Source organism: Gorilla gorilla, chromosome 5, assembly GCF_029281585.2.
Source record: "Gorilla gorilla gorilla isolate KB3781 chromosome 5, NHGRI_mGorGor1-v2.1_pri, whole genome shotgun sequence".
NCBI lineage: Eukaryota > Metazoa > Chordata > Mammalia > Primates > Hominidae > Gorilla > Gorilla gorilla.
This window is the reverse complement of record NC_073229.2, coordinates 29,384,166-29,398,080: the sequence shown is the minus strand read 5'-3', so window position 1 is coordinate 29,398,080 and position 13,915 is coordinate 29,384,166. Positions and strand designations below refer to the sequence as shown.

The 13,915-nt window shown below is 44.1% G+C and overlaps 1 protein-coding gene and 1 non-coding gene across 6 annotated transcripts in view; one reads left to right on the top strand and one right to left on the bottom strand.

Annotated features, from left to right (window-relative positions):
- ADTRP (androgen dependent TFPI regulating protein) overlaps positions 1-7,586 on the top strand; it is a 102,438-nt gene extending 94,852 nt beyond the window's left edge. For 3 of the 5 annotated variants that reach the window (XM_055391812.2, XM_055391810.2, XM_055391811.2), the window contains 2 exons: positions 3,083-3,190; positions 5,967-7,586. In XM_055391812.2, coding sequence (XP_055247787.1) covers positions 3,083-3,190; positions 5,967-6,001 — 143 coding nt within the window. In that variant the 3' untranslated portion in view covers positions 6,002-7,586. The remainder of the gene's footprint in view (positions 1-3,082; positions 3,191-5,966) is intronic. The other 2 variants (XM_063707335.1, XM_055391817.2) reach the window with 1 other exon arrangement.
- A 2,944-nt stretch (positions 7,587-10,530) lies between these two features.
- On the bottom strand, positions 10,531-10,672 carry LOC115935149 (small nucleolar RNA SNORA67). Its single transcript, XR_004070849.1, has one exon. It is a non-coding gene; the product is annotated as a small nucleolar RNA SNORA67 (small nucleolar RNA).
- Between the last annotated feature and the right edge of the window lie 3,243 nt (positions 10,673-13,915).

The window sequence follows — 13,915 nt, the reverse complement described above, 5'->3', positions numbered from 1 at the left end:
ATCTCAAAAAAAAAAAAAAGGGTATGTCCCTCACCTGGCCGCAAACCAACCATGTATTCTATGGCAATGCACTTCAATTCCTCAGTGATCAGACAGCCTCTAAGTAGAGTGACCACCAAGCCCAGGTGGCCTGAGATGACCCCTGTCTATTCCTGCTGTGCCAGTATTCATAAGGTTTAATATCGTCTAGGCTTGGGCACTCAGTTGACTGGTTCCCCTACCAGTGAGCCTTTCTCCAGATCTTCGGTTCTGGAAACTTATAGATAGCCACGTATTCTGTCCAAAGCCAGAGCTAAGCCTATGTTTTCCCTCCTTCCACAGCCTGAGCCCCCTTTGATGACAGGAGAAATTCAAATGAATGCTTTAGGGAGGCAGTCGGGGGCTGTGGTTAGAGGAAAAGTTCTGGTGCCAAACTGCCTCAGTTTCTATCTTGGCCCTGCCACTTGTACCTGTGACACTAAGTGAGACACTGAAGGTCTCTGTGCCCCAGCTTTCTCTTGTCCTAGTGGAGATAATGCTAGCGGCCTCCTCCTGGGCTCGCGGAGAACCTCAGATGACTTGCTGAGGATCTAGCGCCTACAGCAGGACCTGGCATACAGAGTTAGTCACTGCTGCTGGTCATCTTATTCTCCCTCATTCTCCCCTTTGAGTTGATGTATAAATTACCAGTTTCCCAGCTGCAAGTGATTAAAGGTAACAGCTACCCGATAGCAGATGGACAGAGATGATGCACGTCCTCAGGTACTTACAGTGAATAGGAGGTCAGGCTCTTGGAGGCTAGAATCTGTTGGAATCTCTGCTTCTGAAATCCTGAGACACAACTGGAATCTCTGCTTCCAGTGGCCCAATTCGAAGTCACCAGCCAAGCACCAAGTGGTCAAGAACATCAGGCGAAGTATCAGTCAAGACCCATTCAATGTGACAGTATCTCTCTAGCAGTAGTTCTCCACCTTGGCTTTTTACATCACAGAAACACTAGGGAAGTTTAAAAAATCATAATTCCCAGGCCTGCCTTAGACCAGTTAGATCCGTATCTCTAGAGATGGTGACTCGACATGGGTATTTTTTAAAGCTTCCCAGTTATTTTAACCTGCAATCGGGATCCAGAACCGCTGTTACAGAGCAACGCTTCTCAAATCTGTATAGGCCTCTGATGCTCATCAAAATGAGGATGTTGGGGAACCCGGAGACCTTGTTAAAGTGTGGATTCTGATTTAGTGGATCTGGGGTGCAGTTTGAGATTCTGCCCTTCTAACGCATACTCCAGACATACTGATGCTGCTGGTCTGAGGACAAGGCTCTATTACATCTCAGGACCCTGGACTCCTCCCAATGTGGATAATTCCGTCTACGGCATCCTTGTGCGGTGTGGTGCTCTCCTGAGTGGGCTGCTGGACTGAGAAGGGTGTTGGTGGTGATGGTCACAATAGCTGAACATCTACTCACTTTCTCCCTCCTCCTGTGCCACATCAGTGGGTGAATATGGACAAGAGAGCAAGAAGGACAGCAATAAGAAACCATACTGGGAATCACATGTTAAACTGGAAAGTGTATGATGAGGTCCTCCCAGGGCACTCAGTTGCAGGGAACTGGCTTTGAGCGTCAAGGAGGCAAGTGTTGTCATGGCCCACAGGAAGGTCCTTCAAGAATGCACTGAGGCTCAAAAAGCTCACAAGAGGTTCCTCAGGGCTACCTGGCCTGACCTGTCACCATCTCACTCCCTGCCCTGGGCTAGCCTTTCTGTGTCATGAGGCAGAGGGTTGGGCAAAAACAGAGTCAGTTACTGGGACCAGTCATCCCCCAAGAAAGATTCAATTTCTACTTTTTGGGAGGAGTTAGATGGAATGTTAACTTCAAACCATGATAGAAGCAGATGGGGGAAGCTGTCTCTGGCAAGACATTGAGAGCTTGGCTCACCATGACCGTGACTGAACACCCAGGCATGCCCGGGGCAGGTTCTCTTCCACATTGACTGGGGGCAAGAGGCAATCAGGACATCCTATCAAAGGCTCCCTTCTCTGCCCCTTATGTGCTTAATTTTCTTTTTTTTCTTTGATGATTGATAGCACACAAGGATGCTGACACCAGCACACAAGCTCCTCAGGAAGAGAAAATCATCCCACAAGAGATATGGGGCACAGAAAGGGGCTAAACACCTCCAGGCCCAAATGGCAGGGCCTCTGCTATGTGGGGGTGGTTGGAGAGACAGTCAGCTTATCCAGGGCCTGTGACCCCTCTCCCTATGCCCCTTGATGGACACATGCCAGGAGTCAGGCTGTCCTTTGTCAGGGCCCCTAAGACCATAGGTCCTTCTCATCCTAAGGACAGACTGTAAGCTGAAAATTCCAGCCTGGCCAAGTGGCGCTGGGAGTGTGTCCTGGACAGAATGACATGGAAACTTTCTTTTAATATTATTTGCCATAAACCAGGTTTTTTAAAAGGCAGATTTTCTTGATGAAAGCTGCCTGGAGGCCATCTAGTCCACCTCCTTGTTTTATTCATGAAGGAATTAGATGAGGTTTGTCTTATTAACTCTGTTTATTCCATAACAAAAGAATTTTATCATGCGATGACTCCACAGGTACTTCTAAAGCATGGTCCAGCTGGGGCAGCATTTAGTCAATGGCAAAAATTTATCTCCATTTTGCCTTTCTTGTCATAACTTCATCTCCCTAAACTCAAAAAGAGCCCGCTGTGGATTAGCCTCCCTGCCTCTTCCTCAGCCTCTTTCCCACAGGAGTTTCTCCAGCCAGCCCTCAGCTCCCTCTCCTCCCTGGACTTCTGCAGTGTGAACGTAGGATTATCAGTGCTCAGATCTCATTTCTCTAACACCTGCTATCCCCCCAACCATCAATTTTCTTGCCCTTTTCTGAGTCAGCCCACTGAAACTAGGCAAATGTTCTCCAAATTTTCAATGCCTGGCATTCATTTTTGTGGTTGTAGATACATAGGTGTAAATCTTTGAGAACACTATGTTTTTATTTATCCTGAGTTCTAACTATTGGAATAATAAGGCATATAATTATATATGGTATCTATGGTGATGTTGATTGAAACAATAATTTCTTGGCCATGCCTGCAGTTTCTGTTCAGATCTTGCAAAGATGGAGGCTAGAATCTGTTGGAATCTCTGCTTCCAGTGGCCCGATTGGAAGTCACCAGCCAAGCACCAACTGGTCAAGAATATCAGGTGAAATATCAGGGCTATAAAAATATTTCTAGCCCTTGGTACTATCTGACAGCAGTTAAAGGAATAAAACAAGTCGGGGTGAATCTAACTTCCTATCTGCCAACTAGGATACTTTCTACCGGGAAAAATGCTTCTCAATCAAGAAAATATTTATAATAAACATAATTTTCCAATTACAACTTAAAATCCATTTTGTGAATTTGGTTTGGGTAAGATATATGATCTATTATTAAGTCAACAGTTTCCTTATTTCCAGCTATGTGTTATAGAAACATGGTCAGAGGGCTGGTGCGGTGGCTCACACCTGTAATCCTAGCACTTTGGGAGGCCAAGGCGGGTGGATCACTTGAGCTCAGGAGTTCAAGAGCAGCCTGGCCTACATGGTGAGATGCCATCTCTACTAAAAATACAAAAAAAAAAAAAAAAAGCTACGTGTGGTGGCACACACCTGTAGTCCCAGGTACTTGGGAGGCTGAGAGGTGGGAGAAACGCTTGAATCTGGGAGGCAGAGGTTGCAGTGAGCCAAGATCACACCACTGCCTTCCAGCCTGGGTGACAGAGGAAGACCCTGTCTCAAAAAAAAAAAAAAAAAAGAAAAAAAGCATGGTCAGAGATAAATTTTGAAGACTTAAAGAAGCCTAGAAACTGCTTAGCTCTGTGAGAATTCAAGACTAAGACCCACTTGCCATTCCCAGCTGCTAGAAGCAAAAAGAAACATGATTTTTGCAACGTTCACGCCACGTGAGTCCCTACAGAATAAAATGACTTTGGGAGCACCACAGAGACCCATTTGGGAACAGTGCCTTCTCTAGCATGTGGATGGGTATGTGGGCATTTCTGAGTGTTCCTCCTAGCTACTTGGTTTTGGACAGAGGACTCTAATCCAATGGAAGGAGCCACCTGCTGTCCTCCCCCAGCAGAGCTTCATACCACCATGTCTGCTCCTGGGTGGCTTTTCTCCAAACCTTCGTGTTCTGTTGCATTTCTTAAATGGAGAAGGGAGTCTTCAGTCCTCAACACCTGGGATGGAAGGACTGAGGTTATGATTACAGTTAGGCTTGAGGGCTTGGGGATTGGTAAACAACATGGATAAAAGAAAGTTTTAGGAATCCTCAGAGTGACTGCAGGGGTAGAAATTTGAGAAGTTTATATTGACCAAGTTTATATTGTCCCTCTTGTATGTGAGCTGGTTATTTAATTGAAAAAGAATTCATTAAAGGCCCAGAGTATACAGAAAAAGGAGGTACTGTGCTTGTACTTATAGACCTAATGTAGAGAAGGCCTAACTAGGGAGGAGAGAATTCACATCAAAAGTGGAAAATAAGGCCAAGGGTGGTGGCTCTTGCCTATAATCCTAGCACTTTGGGAGGCTGAGATGGGAGGATCCCTTGTGGTGAGGCCAGGAGTTCAAGATCATCCTGAGCAACATAGTGAGACCCTGTATCTAACAAAAAAGCAAAAAAAAAAAAAAAAAAAAAAAAAAAAAGCTGGGCATGGTGGTGTGCACCTCTAGTGCCAACTAGTCAGGAGACTGAGGTTGGAGGACTTCAGCCCAGGAGCTCAAGGCCGCAGTGAGCTGAGACTGTGCCACCGTATTCCAGCCTAGGCAAAGACCTTGTCTCAAAAAAAAAAAAAAAAAAAAAGGAAAAACAGAAGAGAAAGAAGTAGACACACCAATGAAAACAACGTGAAATCCATAAAGCTTGATAAACAATAAGCCTCGGCTGAAGTGACTAGGGTAGTCTAGATTGATGAGGAGCAGACGAAGAAGAGAGAGTTTTGATCTTGAAAATTTTGCATGAGATGAATACAAGGATAGCCATGAGGACTGCATGATCAAGAGGTGGCCATCCTAGGAAATCAGTGTAATTAAGGGGCCACAAACAGGACTTCAAGTCACCAGTCACGATAGCCTCTAAGAAGTGGAGTTCCAGCAGAATGGAATGAGTATAAGATATCTAGTGTTTACTGTTAAGGATAGAATTGATGAAGGTGGCAGGGTTTGAAGGGTGAATCATGGAATTAAGAGCATGGATTTGCTGCAGGAATACCAAGCCAGAACTACCAAGGCTGTAAGTTCTGGAATGGAGGAGAAGTTTTTAAAGTAGCATTGACAGTATTTGGCAACAAGCACAAAGGATAATGAGCTAATGAAATTTCATAAATTGCAGAGCTTACACAAAGATTTATGATCATTAAATATGGAGTACCAACTTGTTGGCTGAATAGAAGTCATTCTACAAATCTAATGCTATAATTTCAGTAGAATAATGCCCCTCTAATGAGCTTACTCAAACCTAATCCATATGCCAGTACTTTTCCACCAGGCTGATGAATTCATTTGCTAAGAGGTCACAGAATGACCCCAATTAGGTGAACATCCACCCTTCTATTTCCTCTCTAATTTTATGGTCTCTTCATCTCCATCTGCAAAGTCTCAGAGTTTGCTGATGGATTGTGTGTAGCCTGCAGACACTCACTCAGAGTCACAGCAATATGCCTCCTCTTAGCTATGCAGAGTACCTGAAGGCAAACAGCATCATGGGTGCCTGGCTAACTGTGAACCCAGCACTGAGGGAGGACGGCAGAGTTGTTCTCTGCCCCTGTCATCGTGGCAGCTGTTTTTTCATAACTCCTTAAACTGCATCTTGTCACCTTGGGAAAAGTGTGTTCAACTTTCCACTGCCTCAAGTCAGAGTGAATCTCTACCCACAACAAAAATACCCATTAGGGAAAGCCTGAAGCCTGAGGTCTGTCTCTGTTCTTGTTTGTACAGGTGACATGAGGCAGCCACGGAAGAAGAGGAAGTAATTGCACACCATTTTCCAAGAACCAAGAAAGAAGAAAACACAAGAGATTTTTCTCATCTTTTTTATTTTTTTTTTTTTTCTGGTGGAGGGAGGTGGTGGAGGAACATAGCAAAGTAGGAGGGACAGAGAGTGATACTTAAATTTAATAAGAGGTTCGTGAAGGTAGCTTAACTTAAGAACTCTTGGTTTTTTGAAAGGTTGACTGCACATGCCAAAAACAACTCCTGCTATCTCAGAATTAATTATCTTTGACCTTCGTGGAGGATGATCTCTGGTTAAAATCTGGCCAAAGAAACTCACATAAACTTGGTGTTAGAGAACATCTAGAGAGAGAAAGAGGAACTTAGAGTCATTTAAACTCTTCAGTTTACAGAGAAGGATGCTGAGGACCTAGATGAGAAGTTACCTGCAAAAGGCAAAAGGGTTACTTAGTGTCAGAACCAAGGCAATGACTTCTCTCTCCCAGATCTCCTAGCTACCGGTCCTGGGCCATTTTTTTTTTTAAATAATCCCAACTTTTCTTTAAAAGACAAGCATTTCAGTAAGCTAGTTGTTTTCATGGGTTGCTCATCCATTTTTTTCAGTGATCTAAAAATGTAGGGAGATGGCTACTACTGAAGTTGTCTGTCTACTTGGGATAATAGCAAATTAATTGAAGACAATGGGAAAGTAAGTTATAAAAAATACTGGGAAATCTGTTTCTCTTCTTAGCAAGCATTCAGGGCAGGTATAAACATCAAACATAGTGACATTGTCAAAACCTCTTCCATTTGAACATTGATTAATTCATCAAATAAATGGTATAGTAAGACATTTTACTTGCAGAAGAATCTGGATGGGAAGTGATAGAATTATAAGGGCTGTTGAGATTGCTTTGCTACAAAGCACTTTTCTGAATTAGTGTGTGGTTTAACAAAGCTGATTTCCAGATGCTTAACAAGGATTCATGATCCCTGCTGTGATTTTCCTAGTGTTATTTTCCTGGCCTTTATTTGTGGGCACATTTTTTAAAGAACACAAATGGCAAATGGCTATTGGTGGGTAGACATATTTGAGTCTACTAGTATGTCACTAGGCTCATATGGGTTGGGGTGTGGACACTGAAGGAAATTGGACTTGGACTTCCCAACCTAACATTATATAGGAGAAATCTGGTAAAAATCAGCAAGAGTGGTCTTGAAGGGTTACAGAAGAGGACAGAATATCTCAGGGAGGAAGGCAGCCCAAGGGAAGACCAGGACAGGCACTAAGAAACCTACTTAATTCCCACTTCTTTTTCTACTGTTCTGTTAATATGGGCCTCAAGTCTTTTCCAGTTGGAGCTGGGAATACCACCTCTTTCTCCACATCTACGGCTGCCTCTTCACTGCTCCAAGCACCTGGTCTCAGTGGGAGCTCAGAAACAGTTGCCACAGTGGAAATTCCCCAAACGTGAAGCCCTCGGGGGATCACCCAAATTTTCCACACCCCAGAGGTGACTTGGACTGCGTAACTCTCAGTCACAGTAAGCTCTTGGTGGGGATGAGCCTGCAAATTTCTATTTGTGGCTTTACTGGCCCTAGGACCAAATTAAACCTTGATTGCAGCATGCCTGGCCATTGTGCAATATCTCTTCCAACACTAGAAATGTCTCAGAACCATTTCCCATTGAGCACATGCCTAAGCACACAAGGGCATTCTCGGTGCTGCAGTAGCTTAAGAAAAGATACACAACAAAACACTAACACACTGATTAAACATTTGCTAAAAGGTATATGGTATTTGCAGATTGCATAGCACTATGTTAGGCCCTTAATAGAAAATGACAACTATAGCAACCACATGATGATACCAGCAATATTTGTATAGTGTCAAGTAATTTATCACCACTCCCACTTATTTTAGCCCACGGAAACTTTGTAAGTAGGAGATGAGTTACGTTCTCATTTTACAAATGAGCAAACTGAGTTTCTGAGGGTGGTGTGCTGGGAAAGGTTTAACAACCAGCTCTCTGGGGAAAAGATGTCAGGCTCTGATTGATAATGTGTGCTCATTTCCATGGTGTAAACACTCTCCCCATGGCCTTTTTCAAGCTGGCAGCACGTTGCTGAATGTAGAGTTGGGAAGAGATGTGGACAACCACTTAGTCCTCGAGAGCCTGTTGTGCAAACTGGCTCCAGCACACCTCTGCGTTCAGAGCAGGGAAATGACAAGTCCCAGGTCACATGGATAGTTGACTCCTGAGCCCACTTTCCTTCCTCTTTCTTACAGAGCAAAGCAGTACCGGGTCATCCAAAAACTTTATTTAAAAAAACAAAACAAAAATGTGTCCACATCTTGCAGAGCTGGACAAAAGAAGGTGGTCAGGAGATCCCAAATTGGTGGAAACTGTCCCCATTACAGGAGGAGGAAGGACACTGCCACCACTACCCCAGGGACTGGCCTATACTCATGCTTCTGTTCCAGTGTTGCTGTCTCACATTTGAAACCAATTTTGAATTTGGGCAGAAGATTCGTCTTGTTGCCTAAACAATGCCTTAACCCCATTCTCTCCCCAGAAGGGTCCTACATTTCTTAAGCTATTTTCAGCTCCTCCACACCTACTCACTTGCAATACTTGTCATAACAGGAAGCCAGTTTCATATACTGTAATCCCTAAACACATTGCACCCACACGTGGGGAGCGTGAGGGGCTGAGCGAGGAGCGAGGAGGCCAGGCCTTCCAAAAACTGGAGGGGCTGAGCACTGAGCCGCTCCCAAGGTGGGGCGTCCCCACTCCCAAGCCCAGGATTCAGAAGCCAGAATCCACATCCAGACATTCTTGTTTTCCTTTCTCATGCAGTTGCTGGTGACTTTTTTTTTTTTTAATAAAGCATTTGAGTAGGCAGCAAAGCCAGTCAGAACTGTTTATTTATAGCTGTGGATTTTCAATGCTGTATAAATTAGAAATCGTTGCTGAATGAGGCCCGCGCCCACTCATACACGCAGGGCCGCTATCTGTGAGTCCTTTCACAGGGTTTGACTGTACACAGTCTAAAATGGGAGAAAATGACATGCTCCGAGTCAAATGACGGAGTCACAGCTAAACGGCAAAGCAGAAAACCAGCAATTATTTTTCCTCAGCACAATATGGGGAGTACGACAGGTGCAATTATCCAATATTATTTAACAGTACCGGTTTGTGGTGTAGGGAGAAAATAAAGGTTTCCGTGTCTTGGAGAGGAAAAAAAGAGAAAGAACATGCCTTGCAGCTCCTGTTTCTATGGATTAAGCTGGGTTATGTACATGGAAACTGGCCAGGATTCCAGAAGGGGAAGGGAGAACCGCCTGGCTCCCTGGCCCTTCCTCCCAGGAGGCTCTTGAGGAGCGGCACCACAGGGGTCTGCTGAGCAAAGGTGCCCCCAGCCTTGGGATAATGTGGCCTGAACACCCTCTTCCCCAGGCAATGGCTCCAGGTAAGACTGCGGGGAAGGCTGGGTTTGCTGAGCCCCTGTCCGCTTAGAGACAAACGTCTCTCCTGCTTTTGACTCTCTTTCCCTCCATTGAACTACAATGAGGTCAAAGAGCGTGTGATGAGAAGGTGATCCACAAGGAATAACTTTCAGCCCCTTAACCAGCTCCCCTTTCCCACTTCCAGCACGTTATTATTCCTCCTCCCAAGCCTTTGCTTAAACTGGTCACGCTCCCTAGGAAGACCCCTCTTCTTGTAGCTACTGTGGAATAAATAAGTCAACCTTCATGGCTTCAGACCTCACTGGAGTGCCACTTCCCAACTCTCTGAAAAAGCTTTTCCTTGCCCCTCCGGGGCATTTGGCCGGCTGCCTTCTCTCAATTCTGCTAGTTAACAGCTAATCAGCTCCGCACACTATGCCATTGCTCTCTCCTTCATGTATCCTCCTGGCTTCTGTTTCTGGAATGGTATGGAATGCCATGCCGACTAAAGAAAACAGTCAAGCTTTTAAAGAATTAAAGTTAGTTGTATTCAGAAGTCTTACTGAGGACTACAGACCAAGGCCTACAGCCTGGCAACAGCCTGTCAGAGAGATCCTATGAGACTGCTCCAGCCCAGGATTTCAGCCCACTGCTTACAGACAGGAAGTGGAGGTTCAGTACCTGCACAATCACATCAGATTTGCTCAGAATTTCCATCGCAGCAGAATCCCATCAAGGCTTGGGTGTAAGAGTGCATCTGGTTGTAGATTACAGAGGCATAAACACTAACCCTGTTAAAGGTTTCGTCTTCAAAGCATCTTTCCAAACATCTTCACAGTCCAGGGCTTTTGTGAAATTCTGCTGGCAAGCAGAAGTGAGCAAAAGGCGCTTCTCATATTTGCTCCTTTGTCTCACAGCTGGAAAGAAGAGAGGCTTCAGAACCAGACCAGATCTGAGTTCAAATTCTGACTCCCATGGCTGGCTATCTGTGTTGAACCTAGAGAAAATCAGTTACTTTTTAGAAAAATGTATTATTCACTTTTTATTTGTTTAAAAATATATAACAACTTCAGCATGTGAATAAGAGGACACAGTCTATCCAGAAGGAGCTTAAGTATGCTACGTAGGCCGCCAAAGGAACGCAAAAGAAGTGAGCATCCCCTGTTCCTTAAAGACCTTAGGCATGCCAGATTTTATTCCAACTTGCTACTGTCCTAAGAGAGGCACTAGTCAGCCCCTTGGAGAGAGACTCACCTTGGATAAAAATAGTTTTCTCCTCTGAGCCTTGGTTCCTTGTCTGCAAAGTTAGATAATGATACCACCACAATTAAATAAGATTATTTAAAGTGGTGGATGCAAGTGCCTGGCTCCCAAGATCTCCGTCTGATATAGTTTGGGTGTTGTTTCCTTGAAATCTCGTGTTGAATCATGATACCCAGTGTTGGAGGTGGGGCCTGGTGGGAGGTGTTTGGATCATGGGAGTGGATTTCTCATGAATGATTTAATGCCATCTTCTTGGGGCTGGCCTCGCCATAGTGAGTTCTGGCGAGATCTGGTTGTCTAAAAGTGTGTGGCACCTCCTCCTCCCATCTCTCTTGCTCCTGTTCTCACTATATAACGTGCCTGCTCCCCCTTCACCTTCTGCCATGATTGTAAGCTTCCTGAGGCCTCCCCAGAAGCCCAGGAGATGCCAGCACCATTCTTCCTGTAAAGCCTGCAGAACTGTGAGCCAATCAAACCTCTTTTCTTTATAAATTACCCAGCTTCAGGTATTTCTTTATAGCAATGCAAGAATGGCCTAATTCACCATCCCACCTGCTTGATTGCAAACTCCCGGGATGAGGGGCCATGTCTACCTCTTTATATCTCCAACAAAGCCTAACTCTGCACCATTAGAAAGTACTCAAAAATACAGACGGACTTGAGGATTCCTTATAGCTTCTTAACCTTACAGGCATCATCACCAGTTATCTTCCACCCTAGGCTTCCCGGGAAGCTGATAGTCTCAACATTAGAGTTATTGTTTCATTTCAGATACTCTCTCCATCTTACATACCACAATTCTATTTATAGTGACAAGCAAATTGCAGTTTCATGTGGACTGGTAGTGAATGAACATTGATAGAATAGGACGCATAGCAGATACATTTGATGAAAAGGAGAAGGAGATGAGGAATGGCCTGGAGGATAAACGGCTTGCATGCAGGGAAGCTCTAGAATGGATGATTAGATGGCCCTAATGACTCAAAGGAGAGCCTATGGGCTACTAGGGTCTGAGTCAGGAAGACTGATCCTTAAACAGGAGTTGGGGGGATGTTGAAGACAAACCTTGTTTACATCATAATTCATTTTACCTTAGGTGACTTCTCACCCCTTCCTGACAGATGGCAAGTGTTTATCATTAAGGCCCAGTCTAGTCTGACTAGCACATCATCGTTACCATGATGTCGTCAGCCTCTTGCATGGTGTAGTTATTTCGGGGCCATGAAAAGGGCCTCTGTTCTCACTGCCACCCTAAATATCTTGCTAATGTACAAAAAAATTCTTTCACCAATAAAGCCGCCCATTTCATATGGAGAGCCAGATTTAACATATAAATACTTCTGAAAGAAGTGACCTATGAAACTCATGCATGTTCAATTCTCAGTGAAGGATATTTGATGATTTGAAAGCAAGTTTTAATGTGGGGGAGGGCACACTTGGCAGAGTGAAAATGAGGATATTGTTAGTAAAGGAACAGGTGTGGAAGGGTCAGCTGTGGACTCCAAGGACAAAACTTGCCTAGTTCATAATTTTTCACTGTGTGAGTTGCCAATAGATGCAGGTTATGATTGTTCTGCACCCCTCCCTGAGAGAGCTACTTGGTGGGTAGAGCACCCCAAAATGAAGTTGGTCCATGATTTTGGCAGCTGATAGGTCAACTAAATTCTGCGTGCCCTTGGAGGGGTGGACAGAGGGGACATAGCTGTGATATGCCACTCTGTTTCCAGCCTTGATTATCTGGCTGGCACTACAGGAATTTAAACTTGCTTTATGTCTTTTATTTATTTATTTTTTGAGCCGGAGTCTCATTCTATCACCCGAGCTGGAGTGCAGTGGTGCAATCTCGGCTCACTGCAACCTCTGCCTCCCAGGTTCAAGCAATTCTCATGCTTCAGCCTCCCAAGAGGATGGAATTACAGGCATGTGCCATCATGCCCAGATAGTTTTTGTATTTTTAGTAGAGATGGGTTTTCACCATGTTGGCCAGGCTGGTCTTGAACTGCTGGCCTCAAGCAATCTGCTTGCCTCGGCCTCCCAAAGTGCTGAGATTACATGCATGAGCCACCACGTCTGGCCTGCTTTGTGTCTTGAGAGAGTAGTGTTGCATTGCCACCATGCTTTTTTCCCACAATTTAAATGTGTGTTTGTTGGTAGCATAAATTAATCTTTCTTAGACTCTTAGGTTCTACATCCTCCAAATTTCAACATCATGGTTTTTGTTGTTGTTCAAATTACTATGATTGCTCATGAGTTTGTGTGTATGAGTGTGTGTGTGTGTGTGTGTGTGTGTGTGTGTGTGTGTTGTATTTCTGAAGTTCCGTGTAGATATTCAATGCCACTTTTTCATTTTCTCGAGTTTATGTTTGAGAGTTGGTGCTACTGTCATCAGGGTCCTACGATGATTCTGGAAACAAAGACTGGATAACATGAATGGCTCCATGTAGAAGCTTTGGGTATTGATATTTCTCAAATTTCCCTCAAAATGCATGAGTATGACAGCTTTTACTACCTATGAGTTGTTGCCATGCTTAAGAAGAAAGAAGACAGAGCAAAGAAAAAATTAGGATTCCTTTGGCTCCTGAAGAACCTCAAGCAGTATTGAGATTCTCCAAGATCTGTTTTTATCCAGACACCTGTCTTACCAACCAGTCACAGAGATACTGAAGTGCTGAAGAGAGGTGGACACTTATTAAGGGCATATTTTGTGTTTCTTTGAGGGCAAGAGTATGTCCTACTCACCACTGTATCTCCCTCATCGAGCACAGTGCATACTATATGGTTGACTTTAAATGCATATGTGATGCTCAGATGGATTTAAGTAACACGCTCAGTGTCTGACAGTGGCATTGGAATTCAAATCAAGATCTATCTGACCCAAATGCCTCAAATAGTTTCCACTCCACCAACACTGCTCAATCTTTCTTAAGTGATACCCTCAGAAATACATTTTACATCATAATCCAGTAGAAACACACACGCTTGTGTGAAAAGTTTCATAAACTCATACTTGCTTTTAATATGGGTGACATACCCCTTTATTTTCTATGATATTGTTTCCTATTCCATTAAAATATGTCGTGACCATGAAATTGATGTCTTAATCCAATAACAGTGTTATTAAAAAATAATGAATTTCTTAATCCAATAATGTTAATGATAGGGTTCAACTTAGTTCAGTAAGTTGGACAACACTCCACCACACTGTAGGATTCGTTCATTCATTATACAGTGCCTACTAAAT